Here is a 26,981-nt window from a genome sequence, read left to right as displayed (position 1 = left end):
GCTTAAGACTTGCAGTAGTTGTAGTAGTGGTAGTAATCAAGTATAGCCCTGAGTTTCAAGATTTACGAAAGAACCACAGGAGCACATCGGAGAAGAAACAGAAAGAGAAACAGTGCTTCAGGAGCAGTTGTTCTTAGTCAAAAACATAGTTCAGTTTAGAGTCGGAAGGGTTAACTCCATCAGGAATTCATCAGTCACTCTCCTCACTCTTTATATATATTGCGAAAAATATAGTTTTGCCATCAATATGCAGTGACTTTTAATCTCTGGCTGTCGTCGTCATCCCTGTTAGAGGTATTCATTACATCGCACGGCTTATTGGAGTTGAAGAATATTCAGCATATTGCGTCAAACCAGTGATTATTATTTCGTGTGTTGGATTCATTCTTAATTATTAATACATTAGTACGATTTGATAGTAGTATTAGTCTAATTAATTATTACACAATTGAATGATTAAACATGCGGACCTTAGTGTGATTGAGTATGGTCATTCGGATTAAGAGGGAAGGCTCTTCATTTTTCGGATAAGATTGATCATTATACCATGAAAGGTAAGATATTTGTGTCTATTCATTAAGTTTTGTAAGAGTAGTTATTTATTCAAAACAGTCTTAAGACCGGCGTACTGATTGAATAAGTTTTAGGACTCGACTGAAGGGGCTCTGGTCTTCAGTCCTAAAAGGGGACCGATACAATACTCAATTTTACTATTTGCATTAAGCCATTAGAAAAGGGAGATCCCCTTGGATCCAAGGTGCCCTGCTTGTTACGAGTATATTTTGTACAATATAAAAAATTTCACGGAACGAATTGATTATTGAGTTGCCCTTCAATAACATGTATTTTGGGGGGGTTGATATCTCAATCTATATACAGAGGGAGACGGCTTTATCAGTCAAGTATTATAATATACAATAATTATACACATAATTTCGTCAAATGTGTGAAACGATTTTCACAACGGGACACGTCCCGTGTGAATCATTTCTTCTTAAATTTGTACTACTAAAAGACATCATTACGCAAATATCTATGAGTCAGGAGGATTGATTGATGCACTGATTGTGAGCTCTGTAGGTACCTATATAAGAAATATATGTATTAAGAGATGGAAAAAGCATGCAAAAAAATAATAAATAATATGTATGTCTTAATTCCGCCTCACTGATCAACAGAGTGGACATCATCATCGCTTTTATTAGTATGTACATATTTTTTTACCTATTTTCAATATCAATTTTGTATATTAAGACAATTACCTTTATCTATATACATAATTTATGTGAGTAGATGAAGGAGGAGACCTTCTTATAAATAAAAGATTCCTTTTATTCTTACTTAAACTCTCCACGGTCCAATAGTTATGAAGATCAATACATAAATCATTTAGCTTTTGTTTTGACGTGAACTCCATTAGTGATCATCCATCGGATCTTCCATTATGGGGGTATTTATCGCTTCCGGATTCTGGTTTTATGGTTTCCGGTTACGATACCATTCAGAGATTAATTATGAGTGTGCGTCTCTGCAAGAGACTTATGTCTCGAAATATGGATTGATGCGAGGGGGGTTTGAGATGTGTCTTTTCTTATGAGGGGAAGACTAAAAATGTTTAGGTTTATTTATTTATTTATAATGTAATACTATAAAAATAATCTTCTAGAATGTTCAATCAAGTGAAAAATTTGTAATATATTTTATCAAAAAAGAAACCAAGTCTTGATGTATATTAATATAATATATATATATTTGTTCATTTTTGAAGAGAGAAAAACTTAATTATAAAAGATTCATAGTTTCCCATGAACTTGCCATTCTAATCAATGCATCATCGGCAGTATATTTGCAAATATATATATACCTATTTAGATTATTTGTCTTTCCAAATAATAATAATAATAAACTCAAGTAACCATGAAAAATTTCTTCACAGCGTGTATACTTAAAAAATACGAAAATCTCTTATTTACGTTTTTATCACACAATAAATGAGGGAAAATATATGAGAGATGCGTCATTTTGCACATGCGTCAATATTTTGCTTAATTAAGTTCATTTAATTTACGATCTAATGAACAATAATTACACAGACTACTGAGTAATTCATTTTTCATAAGTCTCTTCTTTTTAAGAGAATATGTTATATATTTGTCATTTGAAAAGAAATGTGTCTTATTTCAATTTGAGAGGGATTTTATCTATCATCAAATTTCGAATTTGAATTATGACTCTAATTATGAAAAACTGACGATCCGCGTATTGCGCGCATCCTTTTATTTTTTAATATTTTTAGAAGGGAAGATCAAAATTTCCTTGGGGTATTATTCCCTTTATTTTTACTCTATATCGGGTGATTTATATAAGAGCCTCTATTGATATTTTTTATAGATTAGACTAATGTCGATCAATTTGATTTGATGCCAAATTAAAAAGTAAAGCCTTTATTTAACATAAAAGAATACATAACGCGATTTTGCTTTTTTAGATAAATTTTCTGTAAATATCCCTGATTGAAATTCGAAAAAAGTTGGATAATCCATATATCTGTACATCACTCTGTTTGTCTGGTCAACAAATATTTATGTGGATATTATGCACAAACACATATCATATCCTTCAAATTAAATTAACATTCCTAAAACTCTTCCATGTGATAAAACACTCACAAGAAGGAATGATGGTTAAGGTATCTGAAAATTTACTTTGTATTTAATGCAATGACGTTTTATTTATTTATTTCAAATGAAAGTAATGAATATGGGACTCATCAACATACAAGCAAACTAGAATAATTTCCCTCAAAATTAAGTAGTGATTACATTAGCATTCTTCATTAAATATTCGTCAATTTCTATCGAAAAAAATTATTCTTATTAACCCTTGGGCTGTCTCGCAAATTGCACACTTAGTGACTGTCACAATATTTTAAGACATTAAAATTATGATATCAGGGCCAATATATGTCTTTTAGATCAAATGAAGGTTTTAAACTGATACCAGTAATTTGAATGCAACTCACTCTCAAATATCTCAATGAAATATGACGGCTCAACATTGAAGCAATGACCAATGAGAATGAGTTTCTCACAAAATTGAGTGTGTATTACATTGGTATTCTTCAACAATGAATATTCTTCAAATTCTATCAGAAAAATTACTCTTATTAACCCTTTAGGCCTCTCGCAAATTGCACTCATTAAAGACTCCCAAAATTTATCCTCACAATAAAAAATGAGACATTGATTGATTTGATACTTAGAAGCAATAAAATAAAGGCTCTAAACTATAGCTAAAATTCTACTGCATCGACACTCATACCAGAATTGGAGTAATAAGGCCATATTTAATAATATGTCTAGGGGCTGGTTACAAATGAAATACAAATAAAACAAAACATAAATTGGGATTGGTTCCTTTTCTTGATTTTTCTTCAAGAGTGTTTTTATGTTGACACACCACATATGTAATACAATAATAATAATTATTATGATTATCGGTCCTTTTCGTCTTGGAAAGAATGTAACTTATTTAGCAAATTTCACGCTCTAATGGCCAATGGAATGATAATTGCTGTTATTATTATTATTATTTTTAAATTAGTACTAGGTTTTAAAGTTGTGTGTTTTTCTTTCCTTCTTTTCCATGGTTACCAATTGACAAGACCAATAGTTTTTATGTTACTATTAGTAGTGGTGAATGAGCTTTTGTGGTTGAGTTAGCACAATTACCTATATACATATATTGAACTCCATTTTTACTTTCGAATGTAAAAGGGATGACAAAACTTTCTCTATCGCCAACTGAGCGTTTTCACATGACATTGTCATCATTGTTGATGTTGGGCACTTAAGTGACTAAGCAACTAAGTTTTTTAAATATTAATATTAAAGAACATAGTGAACTATTTTATATTTAAGTTGGATCAACAAATAAAAGAACTTGAAATATTTTCCTTCTATCGAAAATAAATCCCGATATTCCCTAGTTTTATACATTTATCATATCCTAAAATATAGTCTAAATAAGTTGTTATATCCCTGAAGGAACTGTTTAAGTTTTTGTAGGTGCACGGCGCGAGTATCACAGGAAAACTCGATAGGATTTTAAGCAATCATTATGACATAAAATATTATGAAATGTAAAGTTTATATCACAAGAAAATGATGCAACGGAGGTATTTGACTTCCTAGAGGGGCCCTAGTGGATATTCTTGTCCCTATACAATCTCATTTCCTTACTGTTGGCAATCCATTGACTAAAAATAATTGCATATACTTCTCGAACCATCCAACGTTTCTCGTCCATAATCGATCAAAAATTGTACAAATTTAGATATTTTTAGTGCATGTCACTTGGATTATATCGAGGTGTATCATTGTTCAAGTTTCATCAATATGTTTACATGAAATGTGTACATTTTATATAGTAAAAATAAGAGCCCCTTATGAGTTGATCTCCTTTACTTATGAAGCAATGCATGACGTCACTGAAAATGATGACTCAAATATTGATATTTTTAGTACATAAAAAAAAGAACAATTTCCCAGAAAACCTTGATAAAACTTCATCAAATGGCTTTATGGATACAAAAATACTTATCACTTGAATTGTATACTATTTGATGTCAATGACAAAAATGTGACTATTGAATACTATTATAATTATATGTAGTGAAAATCCCTAAATTATGTCTTAATTTCTCCAATTTGTAATTGATCAGAGGCAATAAAAGTCGGATAATTTAGAGAAAAATATCTTATTCCTCCCACTAATGTATGTAATAGTACATTTGCATCTACAAAACGAAAATAAGATTGAATTACCATGTCATAATTTATTTTTAATACATCCTAGCGTCAGATATATAATATAAAACGAGGAAATTGTGTAATCAAAAAATTAGTTAGACCGTAAGGTTCAAGTCCTTTGAAATGTTGGTCCCATTTTGACAATATCCTATAGTTGAGTATTTTCTTTCATATGAATGAAAAAAAAAGAAGGTTTTTTAGAAGGATGGATTTCATTTTCATAGATAGTAAGGAAGGAACCTCCCTAATTATGTATGTAAAGAGGAGAAAAATGGTACTGTAGTGGGCTGAAGGGAGTAGAAGTGGGGAGGGGGGATTTGTATCTAGGAAGGAGGAAGAGAAAAAGAAGTACATTCAACCACCAATCAAATGCAATATTTTGTGAAAGCTGCTGTTGTGTAGTTTTCAGCTGCTGGAGTTCACCACATAGAGTGTAGTCAAAGACGGAAGGTCGTCTTTACTTTGTTGTTTGTTGATGATATTCTATGTTAAATAATTTCCTAATCCTTAAAATGTCTGGAGAATACACACACATACATACATACATACATACAATATAAAAAGAGACTCCGACGACCAGGTATATGAGAATTTTTTTGTCTTCTTCTTGTGTGATAGAGCGTCGTTGTCTATCGTTTTAACGGATTAACAAAAAAATTATTATTTTTATCAATTAATTTTTCTTCTTTCCTTAGTTTTTGTGGAAGACATGTCAGAGGGGGTCTAAGAATGTTTTTGATTAGGGGTATGAAGTTATAATTGGATTTTGTATTTATTAAATTATATATTTCTTTCCGTGATTATATAAGCAAAGTTCACCGGCTCTTACTTTTTGCAAGACACTCGCTAAACAAAAACTTAATAGACTAGAATTTAATTCGATAATCAGCCTGACCTACTAAATATATATGATTAATAATGTTATTATAGTACTTCACTATAGCAATCCATTTAAAAGGAGATTGCTATTAGTATGGAATAAAGACGTTACCGACGAGCCAATGTGTATCTATTTGTGTTAAAGAGCTCTGAATACAAACAGAGTGTACAGGAAATCAATTGTCCTCAAATGATGAATGATAACATCTCAATAACCCCTTTTTTTTATGCCATGTGAATAGAATCTATATATAAGACTGCGCCTTGGTGAAAATATTAATAAATTATTTGGTTAATGTGCAGATGGTTAGTACACTAATCGATTATATTTATTATAAATCAGGGTCACGCTCGATAAATTCCTTGATTTTGCACTGTTAACAACATAAAAAGAACAACAATCCTCAGATTGAAACCCTCTAGAAAGAGGAAAAAATAAGGCAGCTCGAATTATACACATATCAAATCTCTTTAAATATATGTACATATGGAGAGATCCTCTTTCCAAAGAGGTCGCGTGTGTATTTCCGTAAGGAAATGAATGATATTTTTTTTTAATCGGAAATATAAAGAAAAAGCCACGTGACTGAGCGACGTTCTCTACAATCATTAGACGACACTTTTACAGGGTAACATATATATATATATATAACGTGCCTTTTTTCTTCATATATGGGCTATTGTATTTAAAAAAAAATCCGAATCGAATCATTAGATTATTCGAAATTAAACGGATAATTTTTATGTGAGTGTGCTTCCTTTTATCCTCTCCTTTCTCTATTTTTTTTTTTTTTTAGTTTAGTTTGATGTCTTCATTAATAATACGTTCTTTATTTTATTTTTCTCTTCCAGATTTGAGTTCACAAGAAAATCACGCATCCTTATATCGAGATCATGTGACAGGTACTACCTCTTTTAATTAGTCTCTTGATTTCCTCTACTCCATTTTCACTCAAACGGCTATTTATACTCTTGGGGGGCTCTGTGTTTTTATTTTACACTCTGACAGGGGCAAAGAAAATATATAAAAAGTGAGAGAGATCAATGCATATAAGGGGCTGTATATCTTTAGCATTTATAGCGTTCACTTTTTTTTTTGTAATTGGTAAAACTGAGCAGTGGTTTCGATATGTTAAATGCCTGCTCTTTCATTCTTGAGGAGATAAACTATAAGGTTAATGTGTGTCTGTGAAGGGATACCCATAAGATTTGATGGGGAATTATACTCCCAATCTCTGGCTGGACAATGTATCTTCTAAATTTTCAATTTGTGGCATAAATAAGATATTCTTGTGGAGTTTTATCATTAAAAAAATATTCTGCAAAAAGAAAAAAGAATCATTGGTTTCTTTTTGACTGGCCAAACAATGCATATATTTTCCCCTCTAGTCTTAATCTCCTACTTAATATTAGGAGATTACTTGAGCCACCCCAAGAACCAATATGACCTTCAACAATTGTTGGATTGGTCCTAAGACTGATTTCCTAATCAGTCTTTTGTCCCGATCTTTTCAGTCGTTTATTGCTCTGATCGTTATAACACTTCAACTTCAGGTATCTTGTCTCTTTGGATAAGGTTATGATACAACTTTGACAACTGAAATAACGTAGTCAGTAACTACGTTATTTCAACTGTTGTAGCTGCAGTCTTTTGAGTTGTTGTAGACCCATCCCGAAATTCTAATTTATATATGGTCTAAATTTAAAGTCAGAGAAGGGCAGTATAGCTCTAAGTCTTTATTGTACTCAAAATAGAACTGATGATCGACAAAAGATTAATTCTTTTCCAATGCCTGTGTTAGGCAAGGAGTGGGACTTTGTTTGGTTCTTTCATCTCACAGCTAATTTAATTACAGGCCATGGCAGCTAATCTCCTCTCCTTTTAAACATTCTTTAAATTATCAGGGTGTCCATGTATATTCTCAGTTTCTTTTTTTAAAAGAACTGAGAATGCTTACAAATTGCAACTCTAAATATATAAATACATTCAACAGAAATATGTAAATGGGCCCTTTTTTGATTGATTTGTGAGAGAAGACCCACCACGGCGTTCTTTCGTTTTGAAGAAATTAAAGACAGAAAAACCGATGGAAAATTCTTTATATAAAAATATATATTTTTGACATCAATTAAAAGCATTTTATTTTATTATTATTTTAAACATCTTCTTGTTTTCTTACGTTTGAGTGAATATCATTCTTAGTCATTAATTAATAGATAAGAGAGTGTTTTTTTTTCCTTCACAAAATATAGACCCTTGTCTTTTAGGCCACAGTGGAGTCAATCAACTAGGTGGCGTTTATGTCAATGGAAGACCTCTTCCGGATTCAACCCGTCAGAAGATAATTGAACTGGCACACTCTGGTGCCAGACCATGTGATATTTCCCGAATCCTTCAAGTGTCTAATGGCTGTGTATCCAAAATCCTTGGAAGGTAAAATCTGATTACATCATTTTCCTCATTCCACAAGGAAGCGGATTTGACTTTAATTTCATATGTGGTATCATTGATAGTATTCTTACTCAGATTCAACTCTGATTTCTGAGATCTTAATAGATCAATATAGCTTTTCAATGATAAATCCTAATCGCCTGATTAGATTGACGATATAATATCATTAATCAAATGTTCATTAAAAGAGGTCAGAGTGGGATTTAGATACGGATCCAATATTTCATTTCCACGAGAGCACATACCAAATTAGAGTCAAATTTTGAAAACTTATCGTGGAATAACTCTCATATAAGTATATAGCCATGATTTCCTTCTGCTCTGCAGGTATTACGAGACCGGTACCATTAAACCTCGTGCCATAGGAGGTTCTAAGCCGCGTGTTGCTACCCCTGGGGTTGTGAGTAAAATTTCTGAATATAAACGAGAGTGTCCATCCATATTTGCATGGGAAATTCGGGATCGACTCCTATCTGAAGGGGTTTGCAACAACGATAATGTCCCTAGTGTAAGTGGGATTTTTTATTTTCTTATTTCTCAATATATGTTTTTGAAGTTGTTGCACATTTGAAGGGAGAAAATACCAAGGAGAAAGAGAGAGAGAGAGATTGACACTATCAAACAGAGACATCAATTATATTTTTGAGAAAATTGAGAGACATTCTTGATATGAAGAAGGGAATAGAAAAAGAAAATTAAAATAATAATCTTATCAGTAGTATTTGTATATAATATTATATCCCCCTTTTCTCTTTGAGATGCCCTCCTGGAGTGAAGGAAAATAATTCATTTGTGCTTGCTCGTCTGCATCTGAATAACTAACTAACACCTTTTTTTTTTTTTTTTTGTGGAGTGTTAAAACATCATCATCGTGCACGTTGATGATTTATTTGAATTGCATTGCTTAAATAAAAATAAAAATATATCATGTATACAACGTGGTGAATAATACAACAGTCCTATATATATATATATATATATATATACATATATAATATGTTTCTCAATACTCCTTATGTCGAGAGAGACTCATTTTTTTTTATTTTCGAGGCTTGAAACATCCGGATGACTGCACTTGAATAGTCACATTTACTCAAAATAAAAAGAAAAAAGTAGCAGTAAAGAGGGGCGAAATAGAGCCGGGGAGGTGAGCGGGGGAAGGGGGGTGTACCAACGACTTTAAAAACAACCACTACTACATATGTACAAACGCGGAGAGTTGCTGTAATATACTGTACGTCAACATACGATGACGTACAGCTGGTATGTACTCGCCATAGCTGGTTGTTAGTCTCCGTAGTATATGTTTAATATATATATATATACAGGGAACCCTCGCTTATCTCGGTTATTAGGATCAAGAAAAATCCACGTTGTACAGGGACTTTTTAGTACTAACATCCGTAAAATAGGGTAAATTATATTCGAAAGTAAACTTTTGACTATTAGTTTTTTTAGGACAATAAAAATATTTTATTCAGAATGAATAAAATATTTAAGATAATGTATGGTAGACAAGATACTTGTAAAATAATTGTCAAATTTAATTTTAATCGGTGTATTTGTTTGACTTTTAATGCGTTCATTTCAATACTGTAAAATTTAAATAACTGGAACTTCACGAATATCGATTAGGCAACCTTTTTAATTACATGTTTGTATAATATGAATAAACAAAAGTTTTAAGGCTATCTGTATCAAATTAAATACTTACAGAACACTCACCCCCTCCTATGCTAAATTATAAGGTAGCTATCATAAAAACAAATTAATAGGTGGACTCTAGCAGTTACTAATGAAGATTTGGAGCAGCTATTGAGTTAGGATATGAAGGGATACTGAGCCCTTTTGGTACAAGCAGAAAAATAGTAATCCACCTCAGGATTATACTTTCTGTGATTTGCTTCCAAAAGAAATATATAAAAATCGAAGTAGATCACTTTCATTTAAAATTCGGTTTAGATGGATTCTATAGACATGACATCAGTTGTGTGTAAAAAATGTGAACAAATGAAGTTGAATGACGTCATATGAATTCTAATTAGTTGCATAAATCAGACTAGTATACCTTCATACAAACTTAGGTGGGTAGGAGAGAAAATCGGCCCATTGATAAAGAACAGCGGATTGATTTGAAAAGGATTCAATTTCAGTATACGTCTTGTACCAAAATAGCGGTTCAAATCGATCTTGGACCGAGTCTCATCACTAATATATATATATATATTAAAGAAATTACCATTATTTAAAAAAAAAAGTGAAATAATAACAAAATCACTCTTTATATTGCTCTATGGAATATTCTGAGAGGGGGGACTCTCCAGAAGAACCATTAGCAGTGTGTTATAACAACAGATTTAGGTACATACAATGACAATGTTGTTTGATGATCATGATGAGGGTCATTTCATATTATGAACATACTTACACATAGCACGGCAAAGAAAATGATATATGTCGAAGTTGCAACTTGCATCCTCTTAAAATAACTAATTTAATCACAACATTCGTCATTTTAATGGCGGGTCATATAACTGTGAGCATTTGATCTTGAATATGTGCCGCAGAATATGCCCCTTCAATTAGTAATTAAACTCAAAAAGGCAAAATATTACACTATGAAATTATATATGTACATATATTGATTGCTCATGAAATATTCAATTATTGTATTATTAGGGGTGTCCGCAGGGTGTGGGCTGTAGCCCCTCTCCCTCAAAATTAAGATTTGTTTTTCTTTTTACTAGAAAATTTTATATTTTAAATCTAAGATAATTTTTCAAAAACAAATTCCAAAAAATTTAATTTTCTATGAATGACTGGATTTAAAATTGGTCTAAATCTTATCTGATCCCAATATTTTGAATAATAAGTCTATTATTGACTTAAATATGTATACATAAAATTTCAGGTTGTATGTATATAAATATGTTTGTCAATACAAAAGCAAGTTAAAATGATTTATCTCAAAATTAAGCCTGATTTACATTAATATTCTTTGACAAACAAATATCCTCAATTTCTTGCAACAAATTATTGTTATTCAACATTTGTGTGTGTCGCAAATTGTACTCTTGAAGACGCCAAGATTCATCGTCACAATATAAGAATGTGAAATTGAAAATATGGGGGTCTTGCAAATGCAATAAAGGCTTTAAACTATAGATAGTATTATTGTGTATCCCAACTCATACCAGTCATTTGAATAATAAACCTATAATTATTTCTCAAATATACCATATAAATATTTGGCTTTATGTGTTTATAAAGTATATTTTTTTCCCTCATTTTTGTAAGATTGTTTTGATGTTGAGTCACCATATATATAAATACTAAAAACTACTATTACTTCCAAGTATGTATACCACCCAAAAAGTGGTTTATTATTTTTTTATATTGTCATAAGTCATCTTTTTCATTCTATTACCTTTATTAATGATAATATACATAGAATAATAAGAAGATGGATTAAGTCAGAGGGGGGAAGGCTCTTCAATTAACCTTTTATTATTATATATACCTAAGTGTATAAGAAATTAATAATATTTTTCATTACACCAGCACCACCTATTGATGATGGGAGCTTCTTTTGAGTGAGAGAGGTCTTTTAGTTACTTGTATGTACTACCTTTCAAAAGAAAGAATTTATATATTTTTTTATACCATGAGCAAAGAAGTGTGTCTAATTCCTTATGACAATTTTTAAGGTACTTGCCTCGTATATATATATATAAATAGCTATATTATAAAAGAGTCTTCGTTGTTTGAGAGTTGTTTTATTATAACAGGTTTTTAGACTCTTGATGGATAAATCCTTCTTTATCCATTCTGAGAGATACATATGAACATAAAGAAGAGGACTTACATGTACGTATATATGTAGATGATATCCAGGGTCAAATGCTCATGAACGATGACTTACATACATACATATTTAATTAACAAGACTACAATATTAATTATAGTGGTACCCCCCCCAAAGTATTCGTGAGAGAAGATGCAGATGATGACACAAGGTCTCATTAAGTATTATTTATAGTTATCAGGGGCGTCCGCAGGATTATATATACATATATATTTTTGGGGTATTGGTTTTTAGAACTTTTTTGAGGAAATTTTCAAACATTAAATTTATTGAAAAAAAGATAATTAAGAAATGCACAGTTATTTAGAAAAAATTAAATTTTTAGAAAAATAAACTAAAATTAAATTTCAAATAGTAAATTTCTTGAAATTTTTTTCCAAAAATCTTCAGCTGTTTACGAAAAATTTAATAAAAAAAATATATATATTAACTGCGGACGCCCCTAATTTCCTGCCCCTCATTGCTACTCGCAGTTAATAAATTAAAATGGCATGGTAGCCAATCTGCTCTCAGTATTAAAGAACTTCATTTTCGATTTCTTTTTCTTCTTTAGCATACCGGGAGGACATATTTGTTACAACTACAAGTATTATCATTACATACTCCTAACACATAACATTACGATTATTTATTTTCATCGCCATTAGCTGTCTTTTTTCTTATGTATATTTATTGTTATTAAGATGATTGTATGACGATGATAGAGATGTTACACTTGGGTCACGTGTCCGTTGTAAAAAATCCTTTCACAAAGATCTACTAGTATAATAATAATAATAATAATCATATTCTTAGCACGCAGCAGGGGGAGAAACTTTACTTTCTTTCCTTTATTCATTCATTTATATATATAGATGTTTGAACTTTGAGACTCTGTTTATGTTATAATATGGATCTGATCCATTTATAGAGTTTTATGTACATTTATAGCTGTGATTTAACACAAAAATAACACCTAAGACAGAGGTGTCCGCAGGGGATAGGCTGGAGGACGATAACACCCACATCAACATTAAGGGATTTTTGAATTTTTTTTGCCAAAAATTTACATTTTTGGGAAAACCTGTAGATTTTTGGAATTTTTTGGGGAATACCTGTAGATTTTTGAAACTTTTTTCCAAAAAAAAAATTTTTTTTATAGCTTTAGATTTTTGAAATTTTTTTTCAAAAAATTTATATTTCAAATCGAATTTTTGAATTTTTTTTTCAAAAAGTTTTCTTTTTTTGTGAATAACTGTGGATTTAAAAAAAAATTCAAAAAATTTAATTTTTGGTAACTATAAGCATATTTTTGAATTGTTTTTCCAAAAAATTTAATTTTTGGAAATAGTAATAGATTTTCATTTTTTTAAATCAATTTTTTATGAATATCTTTGGATTTTTAATTTTTTCCAAAAAAATTAATATTTGAAATCGAATTTTTTAAAATTTTTTACAAAAATTTTATTTTTTGTGAATTTTTGTGTATTTAAAAAAAAAAATCTCACAAAATTTACTTTCTTGCAAGTATTAATGTACTTTTGAATTGTTTTTCCAAAAAATAATAATTTTTGAGAATAACTAAAGATTTTTTTTTTTCAATTAATTTATTTTTAAATATCTGTGGATTTTTGACTTTTTTTCTTCCAAAATACACAATTTTTGTAGTTGATTTTTTTTTTTTTTTTCAAAACCAAGCCTTCCCTCAAAAAATAAAATAATATATAATCCTGCAGACGCACCTGATGGATCTGATCCATTTATAAAGAGAGAAAGCTGTGATTTAGCACAAAACTAACACCTTAGGGTCATTATTAATTGATGAAATCAGGGGGGAGGAGGACAGATGGGAGCTGTGGATATTATACGTACTTATTGTCACCTTGAAGACAGATGATTTCGTATTTGTAAGTGTACATATTAGCGGCAAAGGTTTTTATGTTATTTTATTATTATTATACTTCTTTCCTTTTCTTACGAATTTCTAAACAAATTATTGACATTATATTTATGTTATTCTCCCTCTCTATTTCACAATTTCCCTTTGATCATTTTATTTATTCTCTATATGTATGTATGTATACCATGTTGTTAACAACGAAATATCTATGTAGTTCTGGAAAATAACAATAACAATAATACAAAATGGAGGAAGAAAATAAATAAATAAATGAAAGAGAAAGCATTTGACAAAAAATAAATAAATAAATGAAATGAAAAAGGAGGAGAAAGGGTTAATTATAGAAGAACTACATTTAATACAAAATGTCGTTGTTCTATGGATACATATATTATGTATTATGTAGTCCTTAACTTCATTCTGGGGATGGATTGTAGTGTTGGGTTGCAGTCCGAAAATACTAGACCGGTCAGTGAGATATACATAAATGATAATTATATTTAGAACCGCTGTGCAGTTCAGTCTAGTCCCATGTTGTAGTCCTTAAAAAGAAGGAAAAATTAATCCTTTATGACGTTATTGAAGCTTTCCTTGGTTATGAATATTATATGTTTTTCAGTTGTTTTTAAGGATCAGTTCTAAGGGCGACCAGTCTTAGGCTGGACTGGGCCAAAGAAGTTACGGAAGTTAGTACGAGATCGCAGTTTGGACCGAAATGAAAAAGTTAGATGTAGATCGATTCGATATAGCAGCGAGTCTCAATATTTTTGTGTAAGACTGGTCTAGGATTTCAGAGCAAAAGGGATACTAATTTAGTTATATCCTCGATTTAAAAACGTTTAAGTTTCGGTTTGAGATACCGGGTTGAATCTGATTTTCGGTCAATCTAGAATACACTCTCTAAAAACCAATTCGACATTGAATCTATTCTCAATAATAATCGGTTGTAAGACCGATTACGACCAATTATCCGTAATAAAACTTCTTTTAAGGATCAAATTACTTATTTTCAATAAAAACCATAAGACACTTAAGGCGGTCTAGGATTGTCAGACCGAAAGGGACATTAATTATATTCAGTCCAGGATTTGAAAAGGATTAAAGTTTGGTCTGAACCACCAAAATATCCTTGTAAAAAAAAAAAAATCAAATATGACTGAAAAAAAAGTTTGGTATTGGACCGAGCCTCAACACTAGGAGATACTACAGAAATTTGTTGAGTATTATGTACATGTGTCTTTATTTACACAAATATTATAATATATAATGATAAAGAAGGAAATAAGGGGAGGGATACAAAGAAAGAGATGATGAAGTTTCCTTGAAGGGCTGAATATTGTATATAATATTATATATATTATGATTATAATAAGATGTGTTGATTGCTCTCTTTTTATTCTATATAAATATAGGATCATTCCTTTCTTCGTCTGATTCTAATAATAATAACAATAATATATCCATCCCTCTTTTTTACATGTATGTAGGTGTCTTCAATCAATAGAGTTCTTCGTAATTTGGCTGCAACCAAGGAGCAGTCCGCCTCACAATCCCTTCCCTCTGCAGATAGTGTGTATGATAAACTAAGAATGTTCAATGGACAAGCAGCCGCAGCTGCCTCATGGGCCTGGTATGGAGGCACCACCCCTAGCGGGCATCCTCATTTGAGTATCCCTCCTAACTCTGGTCCACACCATCATGGAGCTCCACATCATCCGGGTCTGAGCTCCTCTCCTCATCAATTCTCTTCTACTGAGTCCACAGAAGATAAAAAATCCACATCGGGTAAGACCTATTCACATAATCTGATACATGAAAACAAAATCAAAAAGGCACAAATGTTACATTAACATTTCATTAGATTAAAAACATTTTTTTTCATTAATATTAAGGACACAATAATAAAAGGTCTTTAATTTTTTCCTCAATTAAAAACTGTAGTCCAAATCAGTTCAGTCCTGTACATCAGTCTTAAAACTTATACAGTTACGTCCTTGATGACGTCAATCAACTATATTTCTTATTTTTTTAATCAGTTCTAGTACTTACAGTCTGAAGGGCCGACAGGCTTAAGGCCTGATCCTAAGAATAAACTGAAATAGACCAAATAAAAAAAGACTTACACAGCACTATTTTAGTACTTTGATGTAATTCAAATATCAGTGTTTATCATTGATATCAAGTACTAAAGTCTCTTTTTTTTTTACCCTTAAAGCCATTTGAAAGAGTTTTAACTAGATTTAAGATTGATTAAATTAGAGCCCCCTCCTTCAATTATGATGCAATTTATGACTTCAGTGAAAGAGTTCTAAATATTGATTATACCATCCAGCAAGTATTTCATGACCTTTTATTGTACAAATAGGCCTCTTATTCAAATTTACGGAATGAATTGAGACAATCGTTAGCTATAGTTTAAAACCTTCATTTGATATATGAGGCTTAATTAGGGCCCGATATGGCCTTACAAATATGGTAATATATCAATTCCTTTAATTCCGTTAATTATGAGGAAATATTTCTGCTGGAATTAATAGCGACTCCAAAGGATGTATCAAAATAATATATATAGAATAATAATGTCCCTAATCCTGACTCTATTTTGAGAGACATCCTTATAGCTTGCTTTTGTGTTGAGGAGAGACATATGTATGTATGTAGTTGTAAAATATGAGGATGTATATTTTATCGGATTTGTCATCATCAACAACATTCAACATCAAAATTCTCTTTCCTCATCTTTTCCCAAATTGAATAAGGGATGATTATAATTTCGAGTCATAACATTTGTTAGATTAGATATGTATATTTTGTATATGTAATATTAAGACTCTAATTTAATTAAATACATCCCTTCTTTTTTATATAATATATACATTTTTTTCTTTATGTATAATATAAGAACATTGTATTCTATTTGTACATATGTGGTGCATCAATATTAGAAGAATCTTGAAACAAATAAATAAAGGGGAAAAAAATAGCAATTTATGCTTTTTCCATTTAGCCCAAAACACTTTATTTTTCAAAACACTGGAATTAGTTATGATACCTAATAATTGTAGCTACAGTTTTGAAAAATCATTTGATTTAAAAGACTTGATTGGGCCCCAATATGGTCAATTTCAATTTTGAGTGTATCTTTGTACATCTGTATTGAATTACCTTCCCACTTTTATTAACAAATAGTTCATATAAACCCTTTCCCTGTCTCGCAAATTGTATTTACAGTAGGTAAAATTAATTGAGAAATTGGAGGATTTTATAGTTAAAAGATACCATATCGGTACCTAATTGAAGTCTTTAAAATCAAATAAAGGTATTAAATTGTAGTTGACATTCTTGGATATCTAGAGAAATCCCAGGAATTTGATTTATAAGCCTATAATTGTGGAAAATATGTCTATGACATAATGGGCTGTTTGTATATATATATAAAGTCCACAAATAAATTGAATTTTCTCTTTTTTGTTGGAAATGGTTTTTATGATGCTGACAGGTCACATATTTATTTTCAAGTCACCACTAGGTGAATACACAGTATGGCTAACTTATGTCGTCTTGTATATATTCATATATAATGAAGTAATCAAATATATTTGGATTTTCCCCTTTTCTTGATTTTTCTCCGAAGATTGTTTTAATGTTGAGGGCCCATATATGTATATATATGTAGAAGTAGCTACACGGAGTATGCACAATATCTACAAATACATACTTAGTATTGTAGCCCCAACACAACATAATTCCACAAAAAGAAAATAGTAATATCTTTTTCCCTTTGTGATGTAAGGTCAAGTTATGTTGTTGGATAAATTGAAGGGTCGTCGTTCTCTACCGCCTCCTCCTACTTGTAATATATAAATATATGTTCATTCAATAGCTGAATAAGAAGAAGAATAATAATAATAATGTAATGTATATAAAACCAACAACCATTTTCTTTTTGTGGGCGGAGAAGACACTTGAATAAAGAGAAAGAAAGGAAGAGAGAGAAAATATTCTTATTATTATAGTTATATAGGAACATACCTACCATATATATATATATGTATTTTTACATTTTTTACATAACTTTGCGACAACAAAGTAATGGCCTACCATTATATGTACAACTATGTAAGGACCTTTTTATAGTATATATATATAGATGCGGCACATCAACGTAAAAGCAAGCTAGAATGACTATTCAAAACCTTTAAATGTGTTGCAAATTCCACTGTAATTATGCAAAATTGAGCGTCACAATAAACAAATGAGAAATGGACATATTTCATGGTTGAAAGGGGTCATATCGGGGCCAATATAAGTTCCTTAAATCAAACGAAGGTTTCAAACTAAAGCCACAATTCTTAGGAATCTACCCTCATCCCAGAAAGTTGAATGCAGGGCCTATAATTGAGTTAAATACGTCTATAAAATATGGATTTTGATTTTGATACTCCACATAACAGTCATTTCTATTACTTAAACATATATAATTTAGGACTGAGCTTTGATATTTCTTTGATTTGATAGAGATTCAGTAGAGGGTTTTTGATCGTTTGAGTGTTCGAAGTAGTCCCTTGAGTTATTATTTGTACAAATCTTTTAAATCAAAAATCAGTATACCATTCTTTTGAAGGAAATGTACTTTAATGCCACTATTGAAATTCAATATCTTAGCTTTCAAATTGAAACCATTGAATCCTTTTAGAAAAGGCAATTGTTCCCTTTAAAAGCACTTCAAATTGCCATTAAAGTAGCCAAAATGGATCCTCACATTAACATAATGAGAAACTGATGTATTTTATGGTTGAAAATATTCTTATTCAACCCTTTTGCTTCCTGCAAATTACACTTTTAAAATAAACAAAATTAAATTTCAAAATAAAAGAATGAAAACTTATAAGATTTTATGCTTAGAAGGGCCCATATCGGAGTCAATATCAGTCTTTAGTATCAAATAAAGGATCTAAAGTATAGTTAACCTTCTTGACTATCCACACTCATACCAGTAATTTCAATAATAAGGCTTTAATAGAATCAACTATGGCCATGAAATATTGGGCTGTATATATATATATGAAGTTATAAATGCATATTTGGATTTTCTCCTTTTTCTTGATTATTATTCAATATTTTTTTGGTGTAAAGTACCACATATAATATGCACGCACAGGTCATTAGATTATAAATAGTATAACAATTACAATAAAAAAGTACAATATTGAATTTTGATTAGTCGTGATGAAATACGTAAAAACGTAAACTTTCACTCAATAACTCACATTTAAGGAGCAGAGGATAATTTTTTTTCACAAAAACATTTCCAGGCTGTTTCCATGTAGGCACATCATATATACCTATATATACCATTTTTTTAAATTAGTCCTTAATGTGTAAAATTAAACAAGAAGGGAAGAAATGTTTTGGTTACTCAGGCTTGTGGTTATTATGAAAATATAAGGAAATTAATCAAGAAACACGCAAATGAGTTAATTAAATACACAAAATATGAATCATTCTTATTTAGAGGACTAGAGAAGAACTCCTCACTTTGAAAATTGTAATATGTGTATAGTTTGAATCAGAGAATTCTTCCCTAGAAAATTACATATATATATATATATATATACGTGAAATAGGGTGTCCACTCGAGTGGAAGACCTCTTCCTTCGTTCTCCCTTTTTCTTCTTCTCTTTTTATATAATATAATATTTTGTGAACTCCTTGTAGTAGTTCTAAAGAGGAGAAGAAAGAAAAGGAAGAATATTAAAATCGTGGTGCTTATATTTACGTACCTATGTATACAATGTACATACATTCTATTTATGAACCATTTCTATACTATACAATATCACTGGTTCCCAACCTTTCAAATATAGATATATATATATATGGAGTGCAAGCCTCTATGCCTTACATGTGGCAGCAGGACTCGGCTCCCTGCCACAACTCGAAAAAAAAAGAAGTCTCAAATGGCTTCAAGACAATTTTGAAAATTTAATCGTCCCGGAATTTTTAGTCTCCAAACTTGCCGGATCTGAATCTGATGGATGCAACTCAAAATTCAAACTTATCAGTCGGATCAAGGAGGAGTTGTAGGATTTGCCAGAGGACCAAGTGGCTTGGTTTGCTCTCGGTTTCCTCTTCGTATAGATGCTGAAGGTTTTTCTTTGAATTTTCTAACTCGCTAGAGGGAAAATTTGGAGCACAGATAGTTTGTACACACTGTATAGATTATTTATTCGTCAAGTACCTGAACATTCTGTTAATTCTTTATCGGAGAAGACAATCATCCGACTGCCATGATGTTTAAGTTCATTAATAAGACTTATGGATTCATCCCTTCATACGGAATTATTGATGCCTTTGAGTCAATAAAGGTATCTTTCCAAACCTCTTTGACAGCCTCCCAGTAGCATGGGGCACAATTGAGACGGCATTTTTGCTTTGCTTACAAAAAAATATTACCCTCGAATGAACAATAAATCTCCCAGACTAAAAAAAGGTCCAAATTTGTACAATTTTGGATCGATGAGGGACGAGCAAAGTCCGATAAAAAGCGAAAATACCTCCATGATACTAATTAATTATACAATATGGAAATATGATTGTAATAACATACTTTTAATAGACTTTAATTGTTAGAGTAAGATATATGTATAATAAAACTAGGCTTTAAGGTTCAAGTCTTTTTATTTGTTGCTCTTATTTACAAATACAATAGTCTATTAATGAAAAAAGGGGTTTTATAGGCTCCCAAAAATGGCGTAGATCACAAATGTATAAACAGGCTCTTTGTCACTCTTTCCCACTCAATTATGTATAATTTGTTTTTCTTCCATAGGAGGATTCCTTGGTGATTTTGGAAGTGATGGAATTAACGAGGCTACATCAGATGGGAATTCTGAGCATAATTCATCAGCTGATGAGGACTCCCAGCTCCGACTCCGACTCAAACGTAAGCTTCAAAGAAATAGGACTTCATTCTCTACGGAACAAATCGAACAGCTCGAAAAAGGTAAATTGAAATTGTGGAGGGTTGCTTTTAGAAAGCAAGTGTGGTTCTTCATCGTCTTGGTTGCTTGCTTCCTTGCTTCTTTCACATCCCTTCAGCTTGAGAAGGTGGATGGTGGTAAAGATGAAGGAAGGGGGAAGAAGACGATGAAGAATAAGGAGAGGGGGGAGGGGAACTCCCGATTACTCAACTGAATCGTGAAATTGAGAAAGAAACAGAAAATATTGTATATATATATTCGTTGAGATTTACGGAGTGTGTTCCTTTAAAGTTGAGCTATTTAAGGGATTTTTTCTACCCTTTCATATATATATATATATATGTGTGTGTAGGGAGAAGGAAAGGGTGTGCTTATGGTGGTTTATAGTGCTGCTCAGGAGTTGAGAGAGAATTCCTTTAGAGATAACCCTACCAAATGATGATGGTGAGGGTAAAGTTGTTAGCTGGAAGAATAAGAAAATAAAAGAGGGAAAAACGAAGGAAAACTTGTTAATTTGTACTACTGTGACTCAAATCCTTCAACTTCTTTTTAATAAGTTTTTTTTTTTTTTTTTTTTTCAATTTCAATTCCTTCAAGTGCCTCTATCTCTCTTTCTTTTTTTCTTTACTCTATCTATGAATGGTTGGATGTACCGAGTGTTCACAAATTATTCGGTAGACTTTTTTACAACAACTTGATTCAGATCTATCCCAGTAATCAAAGATTATTTAGACAGTATTAAGGGGGACAAAAGTAAGGCAGTTGTCTCATCTATTTATTTTTCAAAGATCCCCTCATTTTTACCTAATGCAGTCCTCAACACGGTGTCAAATTCAAGCTGTCCGTAGACATATTATTCTAGTGGAGGTCAACAGCTGTTTTTAGCTACTCCACACAAAGTTCAACCTTTGGACGGTGTTGCATGTGTGAGGGAAAACATCTTGGGTCCATTCCCGCTCCCCAGTTGCCAAATCAAAGTTATTGGGTTCTTCCAAGATTAATAGAAATACAAGGTTGTACCATCATGTAATAGTGCTTGCTAGAATTTTCAATTTGATATATCGTACCGACTCCTGGACAAGACATACCGATTTTGACAAAACACAACCCACAACCAATTATACTGTAATACGTGAAGATTGTTGTGATTTTCAATTAGATGTATTGTAGGGACGCCTGGGCAAGAAAAACATACTTTGACAAAATATGCAACAACTCATCTACCATGACGTCAATATTATATAAAAAATCTTGTATTTCTATTCACCTTGAGTTCCCCATGACTTTAGTTTTGACAAATAACACAAATTTCAGAAGGAAAAGTTTTGTGTCATCCTGCTCTGGATTATGCCAAACGGACCCACGTTACACATAACCTACAGAGTCCTTGTAGATGTCCATGACCCTGTAGACTGTTGTGGGAGACTCTAAGCCTGCAAGAGTCTCCAATCCATTGCCTTGTCCCTGGGCCAAAACCCGCGGAACAATTTTTGGAGTAACTTTTTTAGTAATAGGAAAATCAATGTATACAAAAACGTATTTATTTGAAGCATCACACAGTCTCATAAAACAATTTCAGTTACGATCTACCTCAATTTATAAAGGTGTAGCGCATAATTGTGGACACTCGGTATGTGTACATGCAACCAACCATTGTGTGTACGGATAAGGAGAAGAGAGATTAATTTCTGTTTGTGACACATGTTATGGATAGATCCCCCCGCCATTATTATTTAAAGTAGCCTCACCGAAGCTCTGTTCTTAGAAGAGTAGTCATTGTTATGGTGCCTCTCGAATCATTCTTTAATAATATTACGATTATTTTTTTCAGAATTTGAACGAACGCATTATCCTGATGTCTTTGCAAGAGAGCGTTTAGCCGAAAAGATTGGACTTCCCGAGGCGAGAATTCAAGTAAGAATATTTTTCAATTCTCTTCTGCATATGTGGAACGTCAACAATAAAGCAAGCAAAATTATTGGTTGATTACATTTGTTTTCAATTTCTATAAACAAATTATTCCCCTTTGATTGTCCCGCAATTTGCACTTAAAGTACCTCAAATTGAAAGTTGGAATAACAAAAATGAGAAATTGATGGACTTGGTGGTTTGTAAGGGGTCATATCGGGGCCGATATGAATTTTTTTAATCGAATAAAGGATCTAAAGTATAGCTATAATTCGTGTATATCTACTCTGAATTAGACTAATATGCCTATGAAATATAGGGCTGCATCCTTTCAATGTATCGATAATGTAAATTAAGAGTATTCAAAATACTCGTTATGATATTTCTATGGAATTTTATTAACTTTCCGCAAGTTTGAATCCTTTTTCTAGTTCTACGAAATTTATGTTTGATTTCTTCTCTTTAAGTATCTTTTATGATCAGTTGTCCAATATTCCTCGTCACATTAAAAGAATTAGATACTGACCATATCCGGGCCAAATTAAGTTACTTTAGTAAAGTAAAGGCTCTACACTAAAAGTAAAATTTTTGGGTATCAAAAGTAAATCCCAGTAATTTGATTAATAAGCCTATATAATAATATGTTGATGAATCATTGGTAAGGAATATTAATTTTGTCATTTTTGTTCAAGATTGTTTTTATGTTGACGCCCACATATATTTGACTATTATATTTATAAAATATAATATAGCTATACAGACGTAAGGGGTGTAGTAGTATTATATTATATATATATATACGACTTACAATATACATATACATATATATTTCTATAATGGGAAGCGGAGCGAGAATTTTTATATATTTTTTCCTAGTTTTTTATTTTTGTTCGTTGTTGTAACGACTTTCTACTTTATGAGAGACTATGTTTCTCTTCTCTACAGCATACTGTATGTATTTATAATTTTCCTTTTCTTTTCCATATATAAAGGTTTGGTTTTCAAACCGTCGAGCAAAGTGGCGACGTGAAGAGAAATTAAGGAATCAAAAACGTGAGCCCGTCGACGCAAATTCTTCTTCGTCGGCGGGAGGCGCAGGAGAAATGATGACGTCTCTTGGCGGTGGTGAAAATAACAATAATAATAACAATGTCGGTGAAATGAGTGCTCCTAATCATAATGGTGATTTATCCGGGGTGCCAAATGGCGGAGTTGGACCCATGAATGAGGATAATCCTCATGCTACGACCCCAGATCCTCCATCCACTGGCTCTGTTGCAGCATCCTCCATGACCTCCAGACTTCATTTTCAATCCGGTTTTAACTCCATGTATCCATCTATTCCACAACCCATTGGTGGATCCATGTCTGATCCTTACAGGTATGAGCAATTGTACATACGCTCTCCCCTTCAGTAGAATACAAAACTAACACTCCTTTCCTCATTCCAGCTTTCCGTCGTCCTATAGTTCCATGGGCTCTAGTTTGTCTGGCTCATGTCTTCAACAGCAAAGAGACTATCCCTACATGTTTCATCACGATCCACTTTCGTCTCTTTCATCTGCGTCCGCTTATGGAAGATCCTGTGGAGGTTCCTCCTCTCATCCCGTATCTAATGTTTCACATATGGGTGCCACAGGCTACGGATCCTCATTGCCCAGTGCATCACAGGGTACTGCAGGTAATCCATTCACTCTTAGACTATATCCCCAATAAAAACTACATTTGTCCCTATTCCATATTTTGGGTTCTAGAATAATAAATAAGACGTAAATCAGGGCTGAAGGAACAGAGTCTTTGTTGAAATATCGTCAGCTGGTGCATGGTTATTTATGCTATTAAAAAATTCTTTATTTTTTTCTTAATATTAAAAAAGTATACTAGCATATCATACATACAACAGTTGACGTCATTTTACGCGACACTAGCGCCCTAGAGCAATCCATACTTATCTTTGAACTAAATATATAAGGCTGTAGTCCTCTTAAATATTTTTTTACCCTAAACATCTTGTAAAAGTATTGTTTTTTAGAAGAAACCTATGAAACCTAAAAAAAAGTTTTGTGTCATTTGGTACAATTCAGCCTCTTCTACAAAATAAAATGTATTCTTAAAAGGTTTTTGTTTTTTTTCAAAATAATAAAAAAAGTTCACTCCAACACATGAAATCCTGCGGAAGCCCCTGATGTATGCTGTTGAAAATGTCAAACTTCACATTTCATCAAAGATTCACCTTTCTTACTTTTAAAATTTTAAATCATAAACTTATAACATATCAAGGAAATTGTTAAAAAAAGTGTTTGAAAAAAAATGTATCTAAATACACCGGATTAGTACTTTGCCAGTCCTTATTAATTCGGTCTTGTCCAGTCTTAGGACTGGTCCTATCAGTACTTGGGTCCGATCTGTTCGTTCTTTTGGACGAGCCCTTAAAATTGTTGGCCCGTCTGACTCACAGTAGTAGAACTAACTAAAACAATAAGAAATAAAGTTGAGTGATGTCATTAAAGAGAAAAATTTATAAGTGACACATGACTGCAAATGATGCACAAAACATTACATAAAAGTAGAAGACTCATGTGGGACAAAAAAACAACAAAACCCTGGTCATAAAGAAAGAAAATAATATATTTTTATTTTTTGCAGGAGTCATTTCGTCAGGTTTATCCGTTCCACTTCAAGTCCCAGGTCAGTCCAGCACGGATCTTACATCCAACTACTGGTCACGCATTCAGTAACGCAATTAAAGTTACTTCGCAGCATGACTAAAAAGAGTTATTTCATAAGTTTGAACTGTTTCTATTTCGGTGTGAAGAGAGAATGGAAGGAAGGACACACCAGGTGTTTTTAAATTAAAAACAAACATATTTATAACTTGATTCATAATCGATACATAGAGTATATGATTTATGTATTTGCTAGTCCAGAAGTATGAAGAAAAAAATATATATACAAATATGGTCACTTTTGACAAACAAAGTGGAAGATCGTCGTCATCATCATCATCAGCTCAAATGATGTCTGATGGATTTTGATTATAATTTTTGATTTATCGCACTTGTATTTTTTTAAATACTATATATATTTTTATTTTATCTATTTTTTATTTTTTTTTTGGCTTAAGCTCATTCATTAGAATTTTATCAATGGAATTTTTTTCTATCTAGAGAAATAATCAATTTACACCTTCACTTAATTACACTTACATAACATTTACAATATAACATTACACATACTACGCATATTCAATAATATATATATATATATATATATATTATAAACACACACAATTTTACTTACAGAATAAAAGGAAATGAAAAAAAAAAAAAAAAAATCCCCCAAAAAAATTATTTTATTAATATAAAAATATTTGTAAATTTTTTTGTAGTGGCTATCCTTGTTTTTTTGATTTATTTTTTTATCGACGTATATATTATTATTTAATCTTATTTCTTCATTAGTTGAACATTTGCGAACAAACGATTTATTAGAGGAAAAAAAACCCAAAAAAGTATGGCAATCATTTATTCAAGTCCAATAAAAAAGCAATGTTTTTTTATGCAAAAGTATATAATTTTTGAAATATATGTACACTGTGATGTTTTTTTGGTTATTTTGTAGAGGCCCTGTATATATCTATATATATATATATATATATTCATAAATAAATACATACGTTTACCGAATAATTATTCATTATTATTCAATTATGATAATCATTCAAAAAAAAAAAAATTCAACATTTTATTCATTCAAATGCTGCCCGTTTATTTTGCGTTTTTGTTTTTTTGGTGATGTGATAGTTCTCATTATTTATTTATAAAGAAAAAGTGTGGAAGTGATTTTGAATGTTTTAAATTAACTATTATTTTACTCCGTTGTTTTTTTATATATGTGCCCTGTCAACACAAAAGCAAGCTAGAAATGGTATCTAAATTACATCATCCTCAATTTTTACACAAGCAATATTCGCAAATGACACTATTTATAAGGCCCAAATGGATCATTACAATAAAAGATCTATAAATTGATGGATTTTATGGCAATATTGGGGCCAATATAAGTCTTTTAAATCACATAATGTTTCTAAATGATAGCTGAAATGATTGTGTATCGACTTTTGTCCCAGTATTTTGAGTAATACGACCCTATATTGTGTAAAAGTGTCTGAAGGATTATGGTTTTGCTGATAAAAATTAATAAA

The 26,981-nt window shown here is 31.4% G+C and overlaps 1 protein-coding gene across 4 annotated transcripts; it reads left to right on the top strand.

Moving 5' to 3' along the window:
- toy (twin of eyeless) lies at positions 1-25,721 on the top strand. 4 transcript variants are annotated; one of them, XM_071886984.1, is made up of 10 exons: positions 1-554; positions 6,543-6,593; positions 7,959-8,124; positions 8,470-8,650; positions 15,374-15,671; positions 20,719-20,892; positions 22,701-22,783; positions 23,770-24,158; positions 24,229-24,458; positions 25,424-25,721. In XM_071886984.1, the coding sequence occupies exons 1-10, from the start codon at positions 548-550 to the stop codon at positions 25,513-25,515; spliced, it is 1,671 nt and encodes a 556-aa protein (XP_071743085.1). In that variant the 5' UTR covers positions 1-547; the 3' UTR covers positions 25,516-25,721. The 4 variants fall into 4 exon arrangements, with proteins under 4 accessions (XP_071743085.1, XP_040564083.1, XP_040564082.1 ...); XM_040708149.2 differs by having other exon boundaries at positions 23,770-24,170; XM_040708148.2 differs by having other exon boundaries at positions 51-554; positions 7,944-8,124; positions 25,424-25,647.
- Positions 25,722-26,981: the final 1,260 nt, after the last annotated feature.

Source organism: Lepeophtheirus salmonis, chromosome 3 (assembly GCF_016086655.4).
Source record: "Lepeophtheirus salmonis chromosome 3, UVic_Lsal_1.4, whole genome shotgun sequence".
NCBI classification, from domain to species: Eukaryota; Metazoa; Arthropoda; class Copepoda; order Siphonostomatoida; family Caligidae; genus Lepeophtheirus; species Lepeophtheirus salmonis.
This window is presented reverse-complemented; position numbering and strand designations above follow the sequence as displayed.

What these genes read in the sequence shown, in the direction of transcription:
- toy (XM_040708147.2), top strand. An exon ending in ATATCGAGATCATGTGACAG is followed by an intron (nt 6,594 to 7,943) that starts GTACTACCTCTT and finishes CACAAAATATAG; the next exon opens with ACCCTTGTCTTTTAGGCCAC. An exon ending in ACAACGATAATGTCCCTAGT is followed by an intron (nt 8,651 to 15,373) that starts GTAAGTGGGATT and finishes ACATGTATGTAG; the next exon opens with GTGTCTTCAATCAATAGAGT.